We start from the raw sequence: 17348 nt of genomic DNA on the forward strand, positions 1-17348 counted from the left end.
TACTGCTGGCTAGCAAAGCTAGCGTATGCTCAGTTGGAGACTATCAAGCAGTTAGATCATAAAGAGCAGAAACTTCCCAATTCTTGGCTCCAGAATTGATCACAAAGAAAGTGCCTGAAGATTACAGAACTTGCAGGCTAACATGCCTTATTCCTCCCTATTACTCAGTGAGCTAGGCTCATTCAGTGAACAAGGAACAGACTTCACGCCACTAGCACCAGAATAAGTAGCACAGTACTAGGCAGTCACCAGCTCCGAGATGAATCCCACCTTCCTAGAGCCATATATTTATTCATCAGTCCTGTGGTCAGCCACGAAGAAGGCTCCAATACTTCCAGTGCTCTTAGAGCCACTGTGATTAACTGGCAATTTAATGTGAGTCGGTCTAACAGGTCTTTTGGCTGAAGAATCAGCTCCCAAGGTACAACCTAGATCACTAGAGGAGCACAGCAGATCCATGTACTTCATCTGCTGCAGGCAGAGCCCTAACAGCCATACGGCGCATAAGCCAGTCTTGCTGATGCATTTGACTGTCGTCATAGGCAGCCTCATCCCACTTACAACAGGAGACATATCTTACCATAGCCAAGGGGACACTAGCTCACGTGGACATGCACTTTTGGGGACTTCAGCCATTAAATATGTATCAACAGGGGCTACTTAAGACATATGCTATTTTACTGCAGTAGTGTCATAATAAGGAAGACCAACGTGATTTTTTTTTCATTATTTATTATCCCCTCCTCTGCACTTAAATTTACAGTGGTTTTTCAAAGAACATTCATACCTGTATACCTCTAAGAGGTAACAGACAAGATTGTTTCAGTCATACATACAAAATTACTCATGTTTACAAATTTTTGGCAATCATAGTAACCCGTTTTTTTCCTATTGCCATTGTCCCAACCATTGAAAAAAGACAGTGTACAATAATTTACATTGGAAGTATTTCAAAGTGCTTAATAGTGATTCTCTAGGAATATTTACAAGTGGCCTATACACATATGTACAGGTGTTACACTATAGCACAAGTTGTGGCTGGAATATGGCTTTCTATGGAAAGTGCTTTATATTTGGCCAGTGGTGTTACTGACTGACCAATTCAAGGGTTACTGATAAAAACTGTAACCACTAAAAGCTGAATTGTTGTGGACAGGTATTTACAAGGTTTGTTGTTAAGCTGTATAAAATAGGTATTTACATAAGTGTTCCATACATACAGAAAGTATCTTCATTCTTCCAAGAATGGAGGAAGTCTCAGCCACAAGACTGGTTATTATCCCCAAAAATGTAAAATACAAGTAAACTCAAAGAGATTGCTGATCCAATGCTCACGCCATATCATCATCTGTACTCACAACAGATATCTGTACAAAAAAAAAACAAGAGTTAGCCACAGCTCACTATAGGGCAGTCTAAAAAAAATAGGACCTAGTTCTGCTGGGTAACGATCAATTCAGCTATGGATTACTCCACGCCAGGCATAGGAGAGTAGACACTTGCTACAACTTCAGTCTTGATTAAAAGGATGAGCTCTCAGCCTATTCAGCACAGCACTTGGGCTGCAGCTAGTAAGTCTCTGCTTTTGAAAGCAGAGACTTCTCCCAAATTTGAGTCAGATATTATTTATTGGTCTTTGCTGTCCACAGCCCAAAAGATTAACCAAGAGCCTCAGGCAAGTCTACTTACTGCAGGATAGGTATGGCCTACTGAACTGCTATGTCTTCCAATATCAATTGTGAGGTCCTCTTCTGTTGTTTTCAGATAGACAGGATTATCAAAATTCATGCTTTTCATGTTTTTGTGTTGCCAGTTACGCCACATGAAGTAGCCAGCTATTGCAGCCATCACCAGCAATACTTCAGAGAAAGAAAAGTATTGTAAGCATTGAGCAGTGTCAGGTCAAACTCCAGACTAAATGGAGGCTTATCCCACAACAGGGGGGCCCAAATGCTAGTGAATGCTGTACTCACGGATAGGAAGAACAGCCCAGGCTGCCGATGTCCCTCTGGCAGCAGCTACTTCAGACACTGTGCCACTGATGTTGAATCCTGCATGAAAATTTACAAAACAGTGAGGCTGCTTACTGACAGGGCAGGCTTAGTCAGATGCAGGCACTTTCTCAGTAATGCATTGCAAGAACAGCCTAACAGGCTTCATCCTATCTTAAAAGATTTTTTTTTTATTGCCCATCTTCTGAGCACTCCTGGGACATCACAGACACTATGGGTTTCCCACTGTCATAAAGTGAACCAATTCTTTTCATCACAGCAGGCTGTGGCTGTTGTATTTGGACTACATACATGACCTGTATTCTCTGTTTGCATGCAGAGGAGAAAAGTTTCAAGTAGGCTAGTGGGTCAGCTTGTATTTAGCTTTTGCAATGTTTAACATTTTGAGTTATTGGGACCAGTACCTCCAGGAACTAGTCCAACAGTTGGAGATTTTTCTGTCGTGCTGGCATCTTTAGCCTCAGTGTAAGCCACAGTTGTTCCAGTACCTGAAACTAATTATAGATCAAGAACCCAGTTAATCCTGAAGTTCTGAAATGGCTTAGCTATGACATCCATGGTGGCAAACGTTTAGCAGATGGCAGAATGATCATGCAGCTTGTTAGCTTAATTGGAAACAATGACAGTTATTTCACTAGTAAGTCCACCCTCACCTATAATTTTTTTTAATCAAAAACTTTAAGAACCAGGTTAGACAGTTATCATGCATAACCTACATGTATTTACAGAGGGAATCATTAAAACCATTAGCTACCCTATCCCTCAATACCTATTTTCTGGATGCAATTTGGATTTGGTCAAGATATGTGTATGTATATGTATCAATCCTTTAGAGCACTCACTAGTTTCACCAACTGAGGGCAAAGGGTCCTCACATTGTATAGTCTGGCTGTTGCAGTCAGAGTCAACATGTGACAGCGCAAGTGGTACTTTGCACTGTCTAGTTGCACTAGACTGCACAGGCAAGCCTGCCACATAGTCAGCGCTCTGGATAGCGGTAGCCTGTTTGGACCTGGAAAGATCTTCCTTGCACAGCCTGTCAGTTTTCAGCATGGTGTGTTTATATACTGTAGAGTCATATTAGTTTATACTTAGCCTATATAGCCCTTATGTTATGAGAAGGGGGCTAGGTGTATTTACGCATGTGCTTGCTGTCTGCAGAAAGCCATGGAGCTCCAAAGTATTATTGCAAGTGATGATGATGCAGAAGCCAAGCATGGACTTTGAACAGCACTGCAGACTAAGTGGCTGCTTAATGCATGCTAGAGGATCACCCCCTTGAAGACAAATTACATCAGACTAACCCATGCAATAACATATGCTATCTAGATTGCCATGGTGGCATCTTACAGATTCAGTACCCCCATTCCTTTCCTTGTCCAGCCTAGAAAATATTTGAGTCGTATTACTATACCTGCACATCTCAGACCATCCTCTTGCAAGAAGTAGCCAGCAGGACATGCACAGGTATACTTTGGAGAGTGTTCATTTATCTGAGGAGCAGGCAGGCACAGATAGCTACAGCGTCCATTTGCCATATTGTCTTCGCACCAGTTCTTGCCTGTTGGTACAAATTAATTTTAAACTGCCCAGAGTGAGCCTTCATGCTAATAAGTATAGCACAACTTTTTATTCAGTCATTGCTGTTCTAGAGTAACTTCTCTCTGCAAGGTAGTCTTGTGCCTACTCTGGCTGAGCAAGAGGCATTGCAGCTACCCCTTCTCTCAATTCCAGTGAGGGCACCTATGCTAGGAGCAACATGCACAGCATAGAACTAGAAAACTGCACAGGTGAATGAAATTTTCCCAAGCTTCTCTAGCAGCTTGATTACCACCACCCAAACAGGGCAGTCTTCACACATAAGTATACACTGACATAACTACAAACCATATGGGAGATACCTGAAGGCTGAACAAGTTCATGATACACAATGATGTCCTGTGCATCATTGAGGTTGTTTACTAGGGTAACCAATTCAGATCCGGTAAATTTGTTGGCACCATAGACTGCCTCATTCTCCCCATCAATCCAGTACACTCGGTCCTAGAAGACAGAATCATTGCATCCCATTACATTTGGGTTAGTTTCAGTCAGCTATTGCAGCATAGTTGTTAGCTATGCACCAGCAAAAACACGAGGTCAGACACAAGGAGTACCAAAAGCTATTCTTACCTCAAATATTGTTACAGCAAGAGGATGGGGAAGAAACATATGAGACTTTAGCACAAGTCTACGGTCCTGGCCATTCAAGTCCACGCTGGACAGCATATGCAGTTTAGAATCAAGCCAGTACAGACGGCTTTTTACAAGATCTATGGGAGGCAGAGGGGAGAGGGAAGGGAAAAAAGGAGGGAAAAAAAATCAGTATCTACATGGAGAAGACATCTAGAATATTCTGCAAAAGCAGAAATACAAGTTCAAGCATTGTTGCACTTTTACCCTAATCTCTTTTCATATGGGAATGCAGAAGGCCTGCTACAGTGCTGCCTCAGTGGCCTGCGCCTCAGAATAAAGCCAGGCAAGGAAGTTTACTATTTCAGTATCTGCAAAAGTACCTTTGCTTGCTGGAATGTCTTCAGGCATGCTAGAACTTACTATTCTCTGCAAATAGGTCTCTGAAGGAGAACCAGTTCAACATACCTAGAGCAATTCCATTAGGCCACTGGATTTCTGTTGTCACAAGCTGCTGTCTGTCAAATCCGTTCATTCCTGCTTTCTCAATTTTTGCTGGCTCACCCCAGTCTGACCAGTACATAAAGCTGTGAAGTAGAATTTATGTTGTATGATGCACTAGAGTACTGTGTAGTATTACTTGTAACCATTTAACAAGTAGCTAGATAAAGGATACCAAAGTCAATTATAAGGACACAGATAAGCTTGCAGGTCTCGTATTTTTAGAGAATCAGGACACATACTCACCCAGAGAGAGGATCTACAGCTATGGAAGCTGGTTCTCTTAGCTCAGAGAAAAACAGAGTCTTCCTTTTCATGCCATCTAGGCTAGCCACTGAAATGATCTTTGCAGCTGAGTCAGTCCAGTAGATGTTCTTGTAAATCCAGTCAACAGCAATTCCAGCTGGGCTCTGTATGTTGTCTAGGATTCTGATGTGTTTTCCAACTTTGTCACGGCTATCAACAGAGGCACTAGAAGACAAGAATTACTTGCTTTCACCACTCCTTCCACAGGTAGTGCTGTTTGGTATGACTCAGCAAATATGACACACAGATCTTACACAGACAATCTAGGAAACGTGCTTGCAACTTTACACAAGGTGCTTTCTCATTCAATCTTGGCAACAGTTAATAGGAAGTGTAATTAGCATAAACATAGGCATTGATTGGAACTTGCACCTGCTGCACATTAGGTGTAGGACATTAGCAATCTAGTTCTTAGCACTGAAGTTTAGATCAGTATCTTGGGTAAGGTGCAAGATGCTTAGGGGAAAACACTCTAGAATTTAGAGACCAAGTCTTCAGTTTGTTTACCTGAAGATTGCTTTTTGGCTGAAATCAGCCCAATAGAGCTTTTGCTCAGCGATGTCAGCATCTAGAGCTACAGTGTTTCTTAGCTGCTCTACTAGCTGAATATATTCTTTCCTTTCAAGGCCAATCTTTCTGATATCCCGGCGGTTGGTGAAAATCAGACATGGCTCTTTCCCTGTGAAAAGAGTGTACGGGTTATTTGTAGTTCTAGACAAACAGCCACACACTGTTCTTGTAAGACATGTTTAACAGTTGCAGCATCTGCTGTTCCCCTAATGCTAGTGGATGCTAACAAAGGTCTTCACTGTACCATACCTTGTCTGTCTCTCCCTCCAGAACTTGACTATCAGGTAGAAGGAGAATTCAGGAGTACTCAAGTCTTTATGTGCTGTTCTCCATGTAATTTGTAATCAACATCATAACACCTGCAATAGCATGTGTAGTGACTCATATCCTACCTCCTTTCAAAGTGGCTTTCATGCCTAGGAGGTATAGAAATCTTATGCCAAAACTTACCCACTGCCTTGCACACTCCAGTAGCAAGATCCATCTGATAGCCATGACTACATTCACATTTGTAGCCACCTTTCAGATTGATGCAAATTTGACTACAGATACCAGGGTTTTGGCACTCATCAATATCTGCAAAGACAACATAACTCATTTGTTCTTATCCAACAACATCAGTGGGGTCTAGATTAACACAGCTGATACTTGCCTCCACATGTTCTCCTATCTACAAGTTCAAACCCAGCTGGGCAGTCACATTCATAGCTAATAACAAGGTCTCTGCAGATATGAGAGCATCCACCGTTGTTCACCAGACATTCATTTATGTCTAGAAGAGAAGAATTGTCTTGTTCTTAGATCTTAAAGACACACTTAAATTTTTGTCCTGGAGTAGTCCACCAGATATCCATATATCCTCTAATGATACCTGCCCCAACTCCATTGGCACTTGAAGTCACGTGCAAGAGAGCCTTCTCAAGATCCGTATTTGCTCAGCTATCATCATCATGTTGCTTATGTTACAAGCTGGTAGCAATAGACCAAGACTGAAGCTCCTGGAAGCTTCAGCAGAGTTTTAGTGCTTTCCAAGTGCCTTGTAGTCATTGAGAAGTCATCCCAGTAGCTTACTGGGCTAGGGTAAAGCTAGCCTACTGACTGGATTGCTTTTGGTTTTCTTGTTAAGAAGAAAAACACAGATAAGCATCCCACAGGCTGACAGCCAACAACTCAGAAGCAGTATCCAAGTCTGCCTAGCAGCCAACATTGTGCAATGAGTTTGTTCACTTACTACACTCCTTGAGGGGCTCATCGCTCCAGTCCTTGCAATCCCTCTGCTGGTTACACACTTTACTGATGTCTATGCACTCTCCACTTCTGCACTTGAATTTGCCAGGTCCAGAGCACTGAATGACTGAGATAATGAAGACTGTGAGGAGACCACCAATTTCAACAGAGATTCTGTGCCATCTTTATCCTTGCTTAATTCCACACTTACCATTATTACAACTGGCTTCATCAGTGCCATCCAGACAGTCTCTCACACCATTACATTGCCTACTCCCATGGATACAGTTCCCATCTTCACATCTGAACTGGTCTGGTCTACAGGTCCGAGAAGCTAAGGATAGAGCCACTACAGAGTTAAATTCCAATGGTCTGCTGAAGGAACGGACAGGAGCGAAGGAGCACCTTCTTTAGAGGAAGAAGTAAGTTAACTTACGGCAGTTGATTTCATCACTCCCATCCTTGCAGTCAGGATCTCCATCACAGCGCCACTTCTTATGGATACATTCACCCGAGCCGCACTGCACCTCACTGGCAGAGCACTTCACAGGAGGGGCAGGCTGGCGGCCACATTGCTCTAGAGATTCATCAGACTGGTCAGAACAGTCGGCATCATCATCACACACCCAGCTGATAGGGATGCAGGTGGAGCTCTTGCACTGGAACTCATGAGCACCACAGGTTGGGGGCGCGCACTCCAGCTCGTCACTACCATCGCTGCAGTCATCTTGGCCATTGCAGACGAAGCTTTTGGAAATACACTGCCCACTACTGCATGTGAACTCTGCTGGATTACAAGTCACATTGCCTGGAGTAACAGGAGTAAGAGATTAGCAGATTATCACAAGAAGGCAGATTTTCTTATGAAGAGTATTTTTACTTTGCAAGGTTCTTTGCTTCATCATCAGTTCCCGACAGTAGGTCAGCATCCTGTGTAAGGCTCTGGGAGAGCCCAAGTGTCCTGTAGGTGGCCAGCTGAGCTCTGCAGAGACAGTCTTTATTATCTTAGTTGTTATAATGAGCAAGAGGCATCAGTTGTGCTACTGAGTGAAGATAACTTTTCTGAAGCAGCTAGGCTGTTCTGCTTCAGAGTGCTAGCCTCTGGGAGAACAGACTCTGTGAATCAGAGATAGAAGGTAAGAGAATTGCCATCTGTGGAATCCAGACTATGGTTTAGACAGCCAGATGGTCAGCATGCACTGCAGTTTGAAATTGAAGTGCTTTGTGCTGGTCCCCAGGAGAACAGTGGCCTTTGGCCTGGATTACTGGGGATAACAGATCAAGATCTTGCACCACTTGATCCTGTGGCATTTAGCACATCCACACAACTTACAGCAGTACCAATTATGCTCTTTTTGTAGCAGTGTAGCTAGCAGCTCAGTATGCCTAGGCTGATAATTTTACCAGCTCCATTAAACACTGCCTGAAGATTTACTTGTCAGATAAAGGCACTTGCTTGCCAAGAATGGCAGCTACCCCATGGATGTTGAGCGGAAGTCTAGAGTTCAGTATTCTGTTAGCCTGACAGAAGTCAACCCTGAGGCTTTGCTCACAAACTTTTGGTTCACCTTAGGCAACTGCTGTGTTAGTAGTTCATCAGAACGAACCAGGAATGCTGCACTGAGGCTGGCAGTTGCATCTTCACTGGAGTACTGCCCTGGAGTTGTCCCTTGCAACACTTCAGACCAGTCCCCTAGTCTGTACTTTCAGACAAGTGTGCAAAATACACCAGCCTGGAGTACTGAGCAAATCAGCTGCTTCCTACAGCTTGGTTACAAGTCACTACCTTATTTTTAAGAGACAAGGTTGTTAACATAATCACCAGCTAATGCTGCTTGCTGAGAAACTCTGCAGCGAGCAAGTTGTGATGGTTTGCTTGATAGGCAACTAAGCCTATGACTACTGTGATTTTTGGCTGGTTTTGACAGTAAGTGTTGACCATTATATTGCTGTACTCCTTAACTTAGGAAGATACAGGAGTGTTAGAACAAGTCTACAACACAAACATGAATATAGTGTTAAGGAAATGTTTACACTATGAGAGATTTATCTTCCCAGGTATACTGCCCAGCTAGCTCCTTTCAGGTCAAGTCAATTTCAAATAGAGTTATGCAGCCACCATTTCTTTCTTCCCTTACCACAATTCTCTTCATCTTCTCCACTGTCACAGTCTCTTTCACCATCACATTTCCAGGACATTGGGATACACTGGGTTGACTGAGGACCACAGTTGATTTCATTTACCCGGCATGTTCTCATATCTATTGAAAAAAGTTTAAGTTCAATTTAAGAGTCCTGAAACTTAAGAACTACTGATCTTGGGTTTTAGCAGTCCTCCTGAAGTTGAGCCTAAAAGGCTCCAGCTTCAAACCCAATTGCAGTTAGGTGTCAGCATCCATCTAAATCAATGGCCACGTCACAGAAGATGTTACTTCAGTCTGTACTATTCAGTTAAAAAAAGAACACTTCAGTTCCTAATACATTAGGAGTCCCTTTGTGGTGGTAGCTTTGTTACTTGTTATTGTGCACTAGCTATATTGCAGAAGGTTGAGCTGTAACATGCAGTTGCAGACAGCATGCAGCAGTAATGCCAAAGTGCAGTAGGGCTTGGGGCTGAAGTATGGAGATTGCTTCTCAGTGCAGCTTCCACTGATACAGACAAGTGAAGTTTTATAGATCAACAGGATCTATATTCCTAAATTAGTTAAAACAGTTAAGACTGGAGCATATTTCAAGAGCTTCTAGTCAGACTTTTGCTTTCTTCCCCACGTATATTCAGTCACCTAGTTCCTGTTCTAGGTCTGGCTATTTTACAGCTAGTTTTCTTAGAGGTTTCTCGAGTTTCAAGAGTCTTCTTGTTCACTCAGTGAACAAGCCACTGCAATACTTAAGGCTCTCGTGTGCTTACTGCTCCTCACTGATAGGAAAATCTTGGTGAACCTTGCTATCAGCTATCAACCATGAGGGCAGATCTCCCTCTCATTTCTGAGACCTTTTAATAAGAAGTCTTGTCAAGTTCCTGATGTGGCCGCTGCCAAGCTACACAGGTGCTCTCCAGAGCAAGCACTTCCTTCTTGTAGGACAAAAGCCAAACCCCAGGCAGGTATGAACTCAAAACACTTCCTCCCCTTTCCACACGCCCCCAGTTTCCCCACCAGCACTGTTGGGCCAGGCTCACTTACGGCACAGCTCAGGACTCTCATCAGATCCATCCTCACAGTCCGGATCCCCATCACACTGCCACCTGTTAGGCACACACTGACCACTGTTGCACACAAAATCAGATTCAGCACATGTCTTCTTTACTGCAAGGGAGAAGGACAGCCACTTGTTCAGATACCAGAGCTAAGCTTGTTTGTTGCAGTGAGAGAAGCGCTCTGCTGCTCCAGTCAAGTGATGTAGCACCTCCATCTCTTGAGTGCCTGATGCCTTCTTCCACCAGTCTTAATGACAGCACTGCTTAACACCTCTTAGAGAATTACACCAGTGCACAGAGAATCTTCCTGCAAGTACACACTGAAGAAGTGCTGCTGTTAAGGGTGACCAGACTGCTAGAAGAATTGCTACTTGGAACAAACCTGAGTTGCAGCAAGATTATATTTGGATTTTAAACTCTAACAGTTTATTATCAAGGCATTTGGCATGCAGTGGCACTAGAAGTGCAGTGTTATATAGTCCTGAGGTAACTGTCAGTCTACTCAAGTAGGTCTAAACTGTTCAACCACACCAGTGTTGGCCAGGGAGTGTATTTTGCCTTGTCTAATTACATCTGGTCACCTACCCTTGTATCCAAGTGTGTTTAAAGCAAGAGTTGCCAGCCAGACACAGATTTAGTCTTTATAGAGGCTGAACAGAATCATTTTCATACAGAAGAAAAGATATTTAATCACGGATTAACCAGTATCTAAGTGCTAACAGCAGCTAATTTCTACCACATCTTAAAGCAATACTAGAAAAGCATTGCAGTCTGTTCTTCATAATGATTATCCTGGAAAATTAAGAGTTCTGGTCATGAGCTTTTACCTCAGCACCAAGTCCAGCAGATTTTCAGCATTCAGTGAATTTTAACTATATCAGAGGGATACAAGGCATGTAGAGAATTTGTCCTTTGCTCTGTATTCCATCTGGCAATGGAGGTGCTGGACAGGACAAGCAGCTCTGTCCCCAAGACACCATCAAATCTTCTCCACTAACATCAAGGCTAATTACCAAGAACTAATATAGAGATATTGCTTTTGCCTGGTACTTACCACAAGTCATCTCATCACTGCCATCTGAACAGTCTTCATCACCATCACATTTCCAGAGTAAAGGAATACAGCGTCCATTACTACACGCAAATTGGGATTCCTCACATTTTGCTCTTGCACCTTCAATGAGAAGAGAAACTTGAGCCCTGATACTGTTTTAGCAATACTTCTTGGTATCAGCAGCAGGGGAAGATAACCAGCTTAATAAAGAGAATAAATTAGCATGAGACCAGATCTGAGCTCCAAGACTTTTGGCTGTAGTCATCATAATCATGACAGGAGAACAGAAGTTTTCAGAGCACAGGCGCAGACTAAGCAGTATGACAGCATGCCTGCAGGACAGCGGTAAGCCATCCTCAGTGGTCTCACTACTGAGCTTTGCAGATTCACAAGTGGTAGTGGGATGCATGCACACATGATTTTTGCTCTCTGAAGCCCAGTACTTCATTCTCAAAGCTCTTCAAACTTTGAGCAAACCAGGTTCAAATGTGCCTGACATCAAGTTGGATTAGCATTTCAGTACTCTGCTGCTAATACACTGTAACAGGATCCCTGACATGTCTGCAGTAAGATAGTTTAGCAATCTGCCCAGCAGTTGAACAACAGTTTTTCTTGACATAAGTTCCTCCAGCAGCAGAAGCCCTGCAGTCTGGAAAATGATCATGGAGGACATAGCTCTTTGCCACCATCTGGTTGTTAATAAAGTCCTCAAACAAGAGCACCAAAAGAAGTTCCTATATGTATGAGAAATGAGTCTGAAGACCAGACTCCTCATGAGACTTATCTAGGTCTTCCTTATTAAGGCAGGGTCAAACATGAGGTTAAGAGAGCACAATAATCATAGAATCATAGACTCAGTAAGGTTGGAAGGGACCTCTAGAGATCATCTAGTCCAACCTCCCTGCTCAGCAGGGTCACCTAGACCACGGTAGACAGGGTTGCATCAAGGCGGGCCTTGAAGATCTCCAGAGAAAGAGACTCCACAACCTCTCTGGGCAACCTGTTCCAGTGCTCTGTCACTCTCACAGTGAAAAAATTCCCCCTCACGTTCAGGCAGAACTTCCTGTGCTTCAGTTTCTGCCCATTGCCTCTTGTGCTGTCACATGGGACAACTGAAAAGAGTTTGTCCCCATCCCCTTGACACCCTCCCTTCAGATGCTTGTACACATTGATAAGATCCCCCCTTCCAGACTTCTCTTCCCCAGGTTAAACAGGCCCAGCTCTCGCAGCAGCCGTTCCTCATAGGGCAGATGCTCCAGCCCTCTGATCATCTTTGTAGCCCTACGCTGGACTCTCTCCAGTGGCTCCAGTCTCTCTTGTACTGGGGAGCCCAGAACTGGACACAGGACTCAAGATGAGGCCTCCCCAGGGCTGAGGAGAGGGGCAGCATCACCTCTGTCGACCTGCTGGCAACACTCTTCCTAATTCACCCCAGGATACAATTGGCCTTCTTGGCCACAAAGGCACATTGCTGACTCATGGTCAACCTGTCATCTACCAGCACTCCCAGGTCCTTCTCTGCAGAGCTGCTCTCCAGAAGGTCAGCCACCAGCTGGTACTGGTGCCCAGGGTTATTCTTCCCCTGGGTGCAGGACTCTGCACTTGCCCTTGTTGAGCCTCATGAGGTTCCTCTTTGTCCAGCTCTCCAGCCTGTCCAGGTCTCTCTGAATGGCAGCACAGCCCTCTGGTGTATCAGCCACTCCTCCCAGCTTGGGATCATCAGCAAACTTGCTGAGGATGCACTCTGTCCCCTCATCCAGGTCACTGATGAAGAAGTTGAACAGGATGGGACCCAGTACTGAGCCCTGGGGGACGCCACCAGCCACAGGCCTCCAACTAGACTCCTTGCCATTAATGATGACCCTCTGAGCTCTGCCTTTCAGTCAGTTCTCAATCCACCTCACTGTCCAAAATAATAATTTATCACTACTTTCCAGAACTAATTTTCTTGAGATCCCTATCAGTTGGGAGAAAACTTGTTAGTACACTTGAGTCAGGTACTGCTTTGTGTGTGATGCTTAGTGTTCTTCACATGCATTTTCCAAAATATTTTAGTTTTGAAGCTCCCATTCCTCAAGGGAAGCTACCATGCCTTGAAGCTCTTATAACTGTCAATAGAGTAGCAGCCAAGCCACAGCTGCTCCATGAAATGCATGCAGGGAAGTGTATAAGCTTATGCACTAGTTTTGGCTGCACGTGTCTTTGGCATGATGCAAGACTCCCACTCCTCCCTGGTTTATTGCACTATTTAATGGAAGTGCTTTGTCTTGGCATTCCAAGGCCAGCAAAGGGCATCTAACTTTAGCAGACCATACCAATAACACTATGTGTTATTTTTACGTCTTCCATGTATGATATGCAAAACATAAGACAGTTTCCAAGCAGAGGGAAGCTATTTAGCCTATTGAAACAGATATATTTCACACCATATTGGCTAGCAATCAGCCACTAGGTAATGGCATGCCCTGGGCAGAATACAAGCAAGAAAACAAGGGCAATTTTATCTGCTTCCTCTCGCATGAGAAGTAAAGAATTTGAAATAGCAACTTATTAGGTTCTGACAGTATTTTAAGCAGTTTTACAGGTTGCATCTGACAAGTAAGTTAGTGCTTTATTCAGTCAAGCCATAACAACTTGTACTGGTACTCTCTGAATACAGTTATCGTGAAACAATTGATTATTCCCGCATGCGCTTTACGTTTCCAACCCTCCACCTCTTTTCAGAATGGGAGTTATATCAGTCTGAACCTTTTAATAGCATGGTTTTGCAAAGCTACCACTGTTTTGTCAAAGGCTGTTGAGTCAGTACAATCTTGCCATGCTAGAAGGCTCACCCCCGGCAGCTTAGAGAGCCAGCAGAGCCATGGCTATCAACTTGCTCTTATACTAAGAACGAAGTTGGCCAGTTATCTAACAGAGGTAGCTATCTGCATGCAAATCCTGGTCACACATTATTCCACTTATTACTGTACTATTACTTAAATACAAAATAACTGACTCCTGCTAGTTTTCAAGGTGTCCTCACCTAGGCTTTCAGAGTGAGAGCAGTCAACCTTTCCCAAAATAGCATACCAGAGATACTAGACTAAGCCTGCCACTCAGGAGATCCTAAAATAACTCCACAGCCCTTAGTTACTCTATTTCAAACTAGAATAACTCAGAGATAAGGCTTGCTAAGATTACATAGCACATTGTGATTACAAGTGTAACATCACTTTGACCAAACAGAACAGCGAAGCTACAAACAATGAAATGAAACAATAACCAAGCTTGGACTTACAGCTTTAACTTTATAATTGACTACTGCAAGAAGCCCTTCCAAGAAAGTGTCACCTCTCCAGACTCTGCCACATGAAATGTCAGAGCAAATACTTTTTTTAGCCCATGGACAAGCAAAGGACTGAGAGCACCTAACACCCACACAACTGCAGGAAGGTAAAGGTCATCATCTGTTGCTGCTCCTGGAGATGGCTGTCAAGCTATAAAGGCCACTTGAAGTAAGCTCCAGTTAAGATAAAGGTTATTTCCAGACACTAAGGATGGTCCCTTTTCTCATGCTGAGCACAGTCCTGCAATACCAGATAGCCATTTAGTTATGACAATACAAGCCTAATCTAGTGCTGTTTGAAGCAACCTCTGTTGCAGTTCCAGTCATTAGACACTTAGCAATTTCTAGCACAGCACCAGTTAACCATGAATTCAAAGCTCCTGTTCACCTGTGAATCGTACACTAGAAGCACCCTTGCACCTTCCCTCCTCTTTGGGATAAGGCTTAGAGGAGAGAAGAAAAAAGATATGGAGAACCAGTAGCTACACAGTCTGTGATTGCTAACATAAGTATTAGTGTTTCCCGGACACATACTTATTAGAAGTTGGTTTAAAGTAGTAACTTGTGCATGGTGAAGGAGCACAGTTACAACAGCTGCTCAAGTTAAACTAGGAATTGCTTTCTTGTTACCTCACTGCTCTCACTGTTCGTCTCAGCCCCTTAAGCAGGTTGTCAGATTACTTGTCTAGGCAGCCTCAAACATGTGACACTTGTGTGCTGTCATCTGACACCAAGTCCCAGAAAAGCTTGCAGTAATGATTAGGAAACCCTGTGAGAACTCAGACAGGAACTAGCTTCTATTCCCTGGAAACCCTGGCAATTATAAGTTTTAGTAGGAGAAAGCTGCTGGGGCCACTAACTCAGATGGAAGAACAAGACTTACGCTTCTGGTGGACTCTTGTCACCCTTTGTTTCATGCTCCTTGTTGGGATTTTTGGCAACAGTGACTAACAGTTTCAGTACCAGCCAGTTTTGTCCCTCTTACTAGGGAGGTCTAGTGAGAAGGTCTGTCTGCTGCAGAGCAGATGTGGAAATAGTACATGACTGGGAACTGATGGATGACCAGACACTTTCCTTTTCTTATTCCATAGCTCCTCATTTGAGGCCTGGATGCACTATGCCCCTAGCTGTGCTACACCTGACAGATCCACTGCCCAAAGTATTGCATGCTGCTAGGACTACAAGACCTAGCCATCTGTACACACACTGCTAACGCAATGAAGATCCTGAGCCTATTTGGGGACGAGGATGAAGGTCAACAGTTTACTTAGCTTACCCCAGACAGCATACAATGGATACAGTGATGCCCATCCCCACCTAGGAACATAGCCTGGACCCCAATTCCTTCAGGAAGGAGTCAGCCAATTGATTACTACCTCCAGTCAAGTGGAAAGTAATGCATATGTTCCACTGATAACAGCTTCCACATTAGGAGACAACCCTGGAGCTAGCCACACTCTGCGCCACCAGCAAGCGCCACACTTGCAAGATGGGACCACGGCCTGGCAAGACTCAACCTTGCCACCAGGTGGAGATACTTTATGGTGGTTGCACTTGGCCTTGAACTAGAGCCATGCCAGTGCTGCTGGATGCCACAAAGCCAAAGTTGCAGAGTAGTTTGACAGCACCTCCAACGCTGCGTGCCTTCCGGGGGCTCCTATCCCTTCTCCCGGGAGGAAACCCGCAAGCCTCCCAGTACGAGCCAGGCATACAGGCTTTCCCAGAGCAGCGCAGCGGGAACACGGCCCGCTCCCGCGGGGCTCGGAGGCCCCGGGGCCACCCGGCCGCGCGCCGCTCCCGGGGGGCGGGGAAGCCAGAGGGGCTCCAGCCCCCGCGCCCCGAGGTGGGGGGCGGCAGCGGGCATGCGGGGAGGGAGAGAGGCCGACTGCGCTGCTCGCCGGCGGTGGCTGTGGGAGCCCGGGCCCGCCCGGGCGGCCGCGCCGCGCAACCCCCGCGTCATCCAGGGCTGCAAGAGCGGCGGAGGTGGCGCGCAGAAATAAATAAATAAATACGATTTTTGGGGGGATGGGGAGAAGGGGGCAGCCCGCCGCGCACTCACCGTCGGCGGCGGCGCGCAGGCAGCCCAGGGCGAGCAGCAGGCAGAGCGCCCAGCGCGGGGCCGCGCGCCGCCGCCAGCCGCCGCCTCCCGCCGAGGCGCTCCCGTCTCCGCGCTGCCGGCCCGACCGCATCGCCGCGACGGGGAAGGGAGGAAGGACGGGAGGGAGGAAGGAAGGAGGGAGGGAGGGAAGAAAGGAGGGAGGGAGAAAGAGGCGGGGAGGCGCGGCGGTCGGAGAGGCGAGAAGGAGAGGAGGGAGCCGGGGACACGCACGAGGGGGAGGGTGTCCCCGCGGCGCTCTTATACCAGCTGCCGGGCCGCCGTGCGCGGCCGCCGGTGACTCACGGCACCGCGCCGGGCCCCGGTTGGCTCGCCAGCGCCGCCCGCCCCCGCTTCCTCGTCCGCGGCACCTACGACGCGCCCGCACACCGGCGCGCCGAGGGGCGGCACGGTGAGGGGCGGCGCGGCGGCCCCGTCGGCAGCCGGAGCCCCCGGGCGCCTCTGTGCCTGCGTGGCTGCACGTGTGGATGCATGCGTGGGTACATGAGTGCATGGGGGCGGCCGTGCTGTGCTTCCCACCACTCCACAGCGCCTGCCCCACGGGGGAAGGTGCCGGCGATTTCGGCGCTGCGATCCCCCCCCCCGCCTGGGCGAGCACATGTGTGCTTCGGCCCTGCCTCCGTCTCCTCCGCCCTCCCCACCACCTCCCCACCAGAGCGCTCAAAAAGAAAGCAGGCACTGCTCCTGGGGAAGAAAATCACTATTTCTGCATTCTGTGATCAGGGATTGTAGTTAATTAGTAATTACACAAAATGATATGACAAAGTCCTCTAATTACAAACTTAACCTCTTATTTAAGGAAGAGAATTGGTAGTTTTGTTCTTCGACTGTAGCCTTTCCAACATCCAACTATGTCTTGGAGAAAG

At 45.9% G+C, this 17348-nt stretch overlaps 1 protein-coding gene across 4 annotated transcripts; it reads right to left on the bottom strand.

Moving 5' to 3' along the window:
* Positions 1-716: 716 nt before the first annotated feature.
* On the bottom strand, positions 717-16679 carry VLDLR (very low density lipoprotein receptor). 4 transcript variants are annotated; one of them, XM_062599147.1, is made up of 19 exons: positions 16426-16679; positions 11039-11158; positions 9971-10093; positions 8927-9049; positions 7225-7596; positions 7000-7137; positions 6793-6915; positions 6214-6333; positions 6012-6137; positions 5499-5670; positions 4932-5156; positions 4653-4771; positions 4185-4324; positions 3914-4055; positions 3427-3573; positions 2417-2506; positions 1974-2051; positions 1690-1859; positions 717-1367 (listed from the first exon to the last, which is right to left on the bottom strand). In XM_062599147.1, exons 1-19 carry the CDS (start codon positions 16553-16555, stop codon positions 1332-1334), a joined length of 2694 nt encoding a protein of 897 aa, XP_062455131.1. In that variant the 5' UTR covers positions 16556-16679; the 3' UTR covers positions 717-1331. The 4 variants fall into 4 exon arrangements, with proteins under 4 accessions (XP_062455131.1, XP_062455132.1, XP_062455129.1 ...); XM_062599148.1 differs by having other exon boundaries at positions 7000-7122; positions 16426-16678; XM_062599145.1 differs by lacking the exon at positions 2417-2506 and having other exon boundaries at positions 16426-16609.
* Positions 16680-17348: the final 669 nt, after the last annotated feature.

This window comes from Rhea pennata, chromosome Z (assembly GCF_028389875.1).
Source record: "Rhea pennata isolate bPtePen1 chromosome Z, bPtePen1.pri, whole genome shotgun sequence".
Classification (NCBI taxonomy): domain Eukaryota; kingdom Metazoa; phylum Chordata; class Aves; order Rheiformes; family Rheidae; genus Rhea; species Rhea pennata.

Bases quoted from the DNA above. Each gene is read 5' to 3' on its own strand.
- VLDLR (XM_062599147.1), bottom strand. From the start codon at position 16,555: ATGCGGTCGGGCCGGCAGCGCGGAGACGGGAGCGCCTCGGCGGGAGGC. The intron at 4,325-4,652 runs GTATGTTGAACT...TGCCTCCCATAG, and splicing joins GCCTAATGGAATTGCTCTAG to ATCTTGTAAAAAGCCGTCTG. The intron at 2,507-3,426 runs GTATAGTAATAC...ATCTATAATTAG, and splicing joins GGATGGTCTGAGATGTGCAG to TTTCAGGTACTGGAACAACT.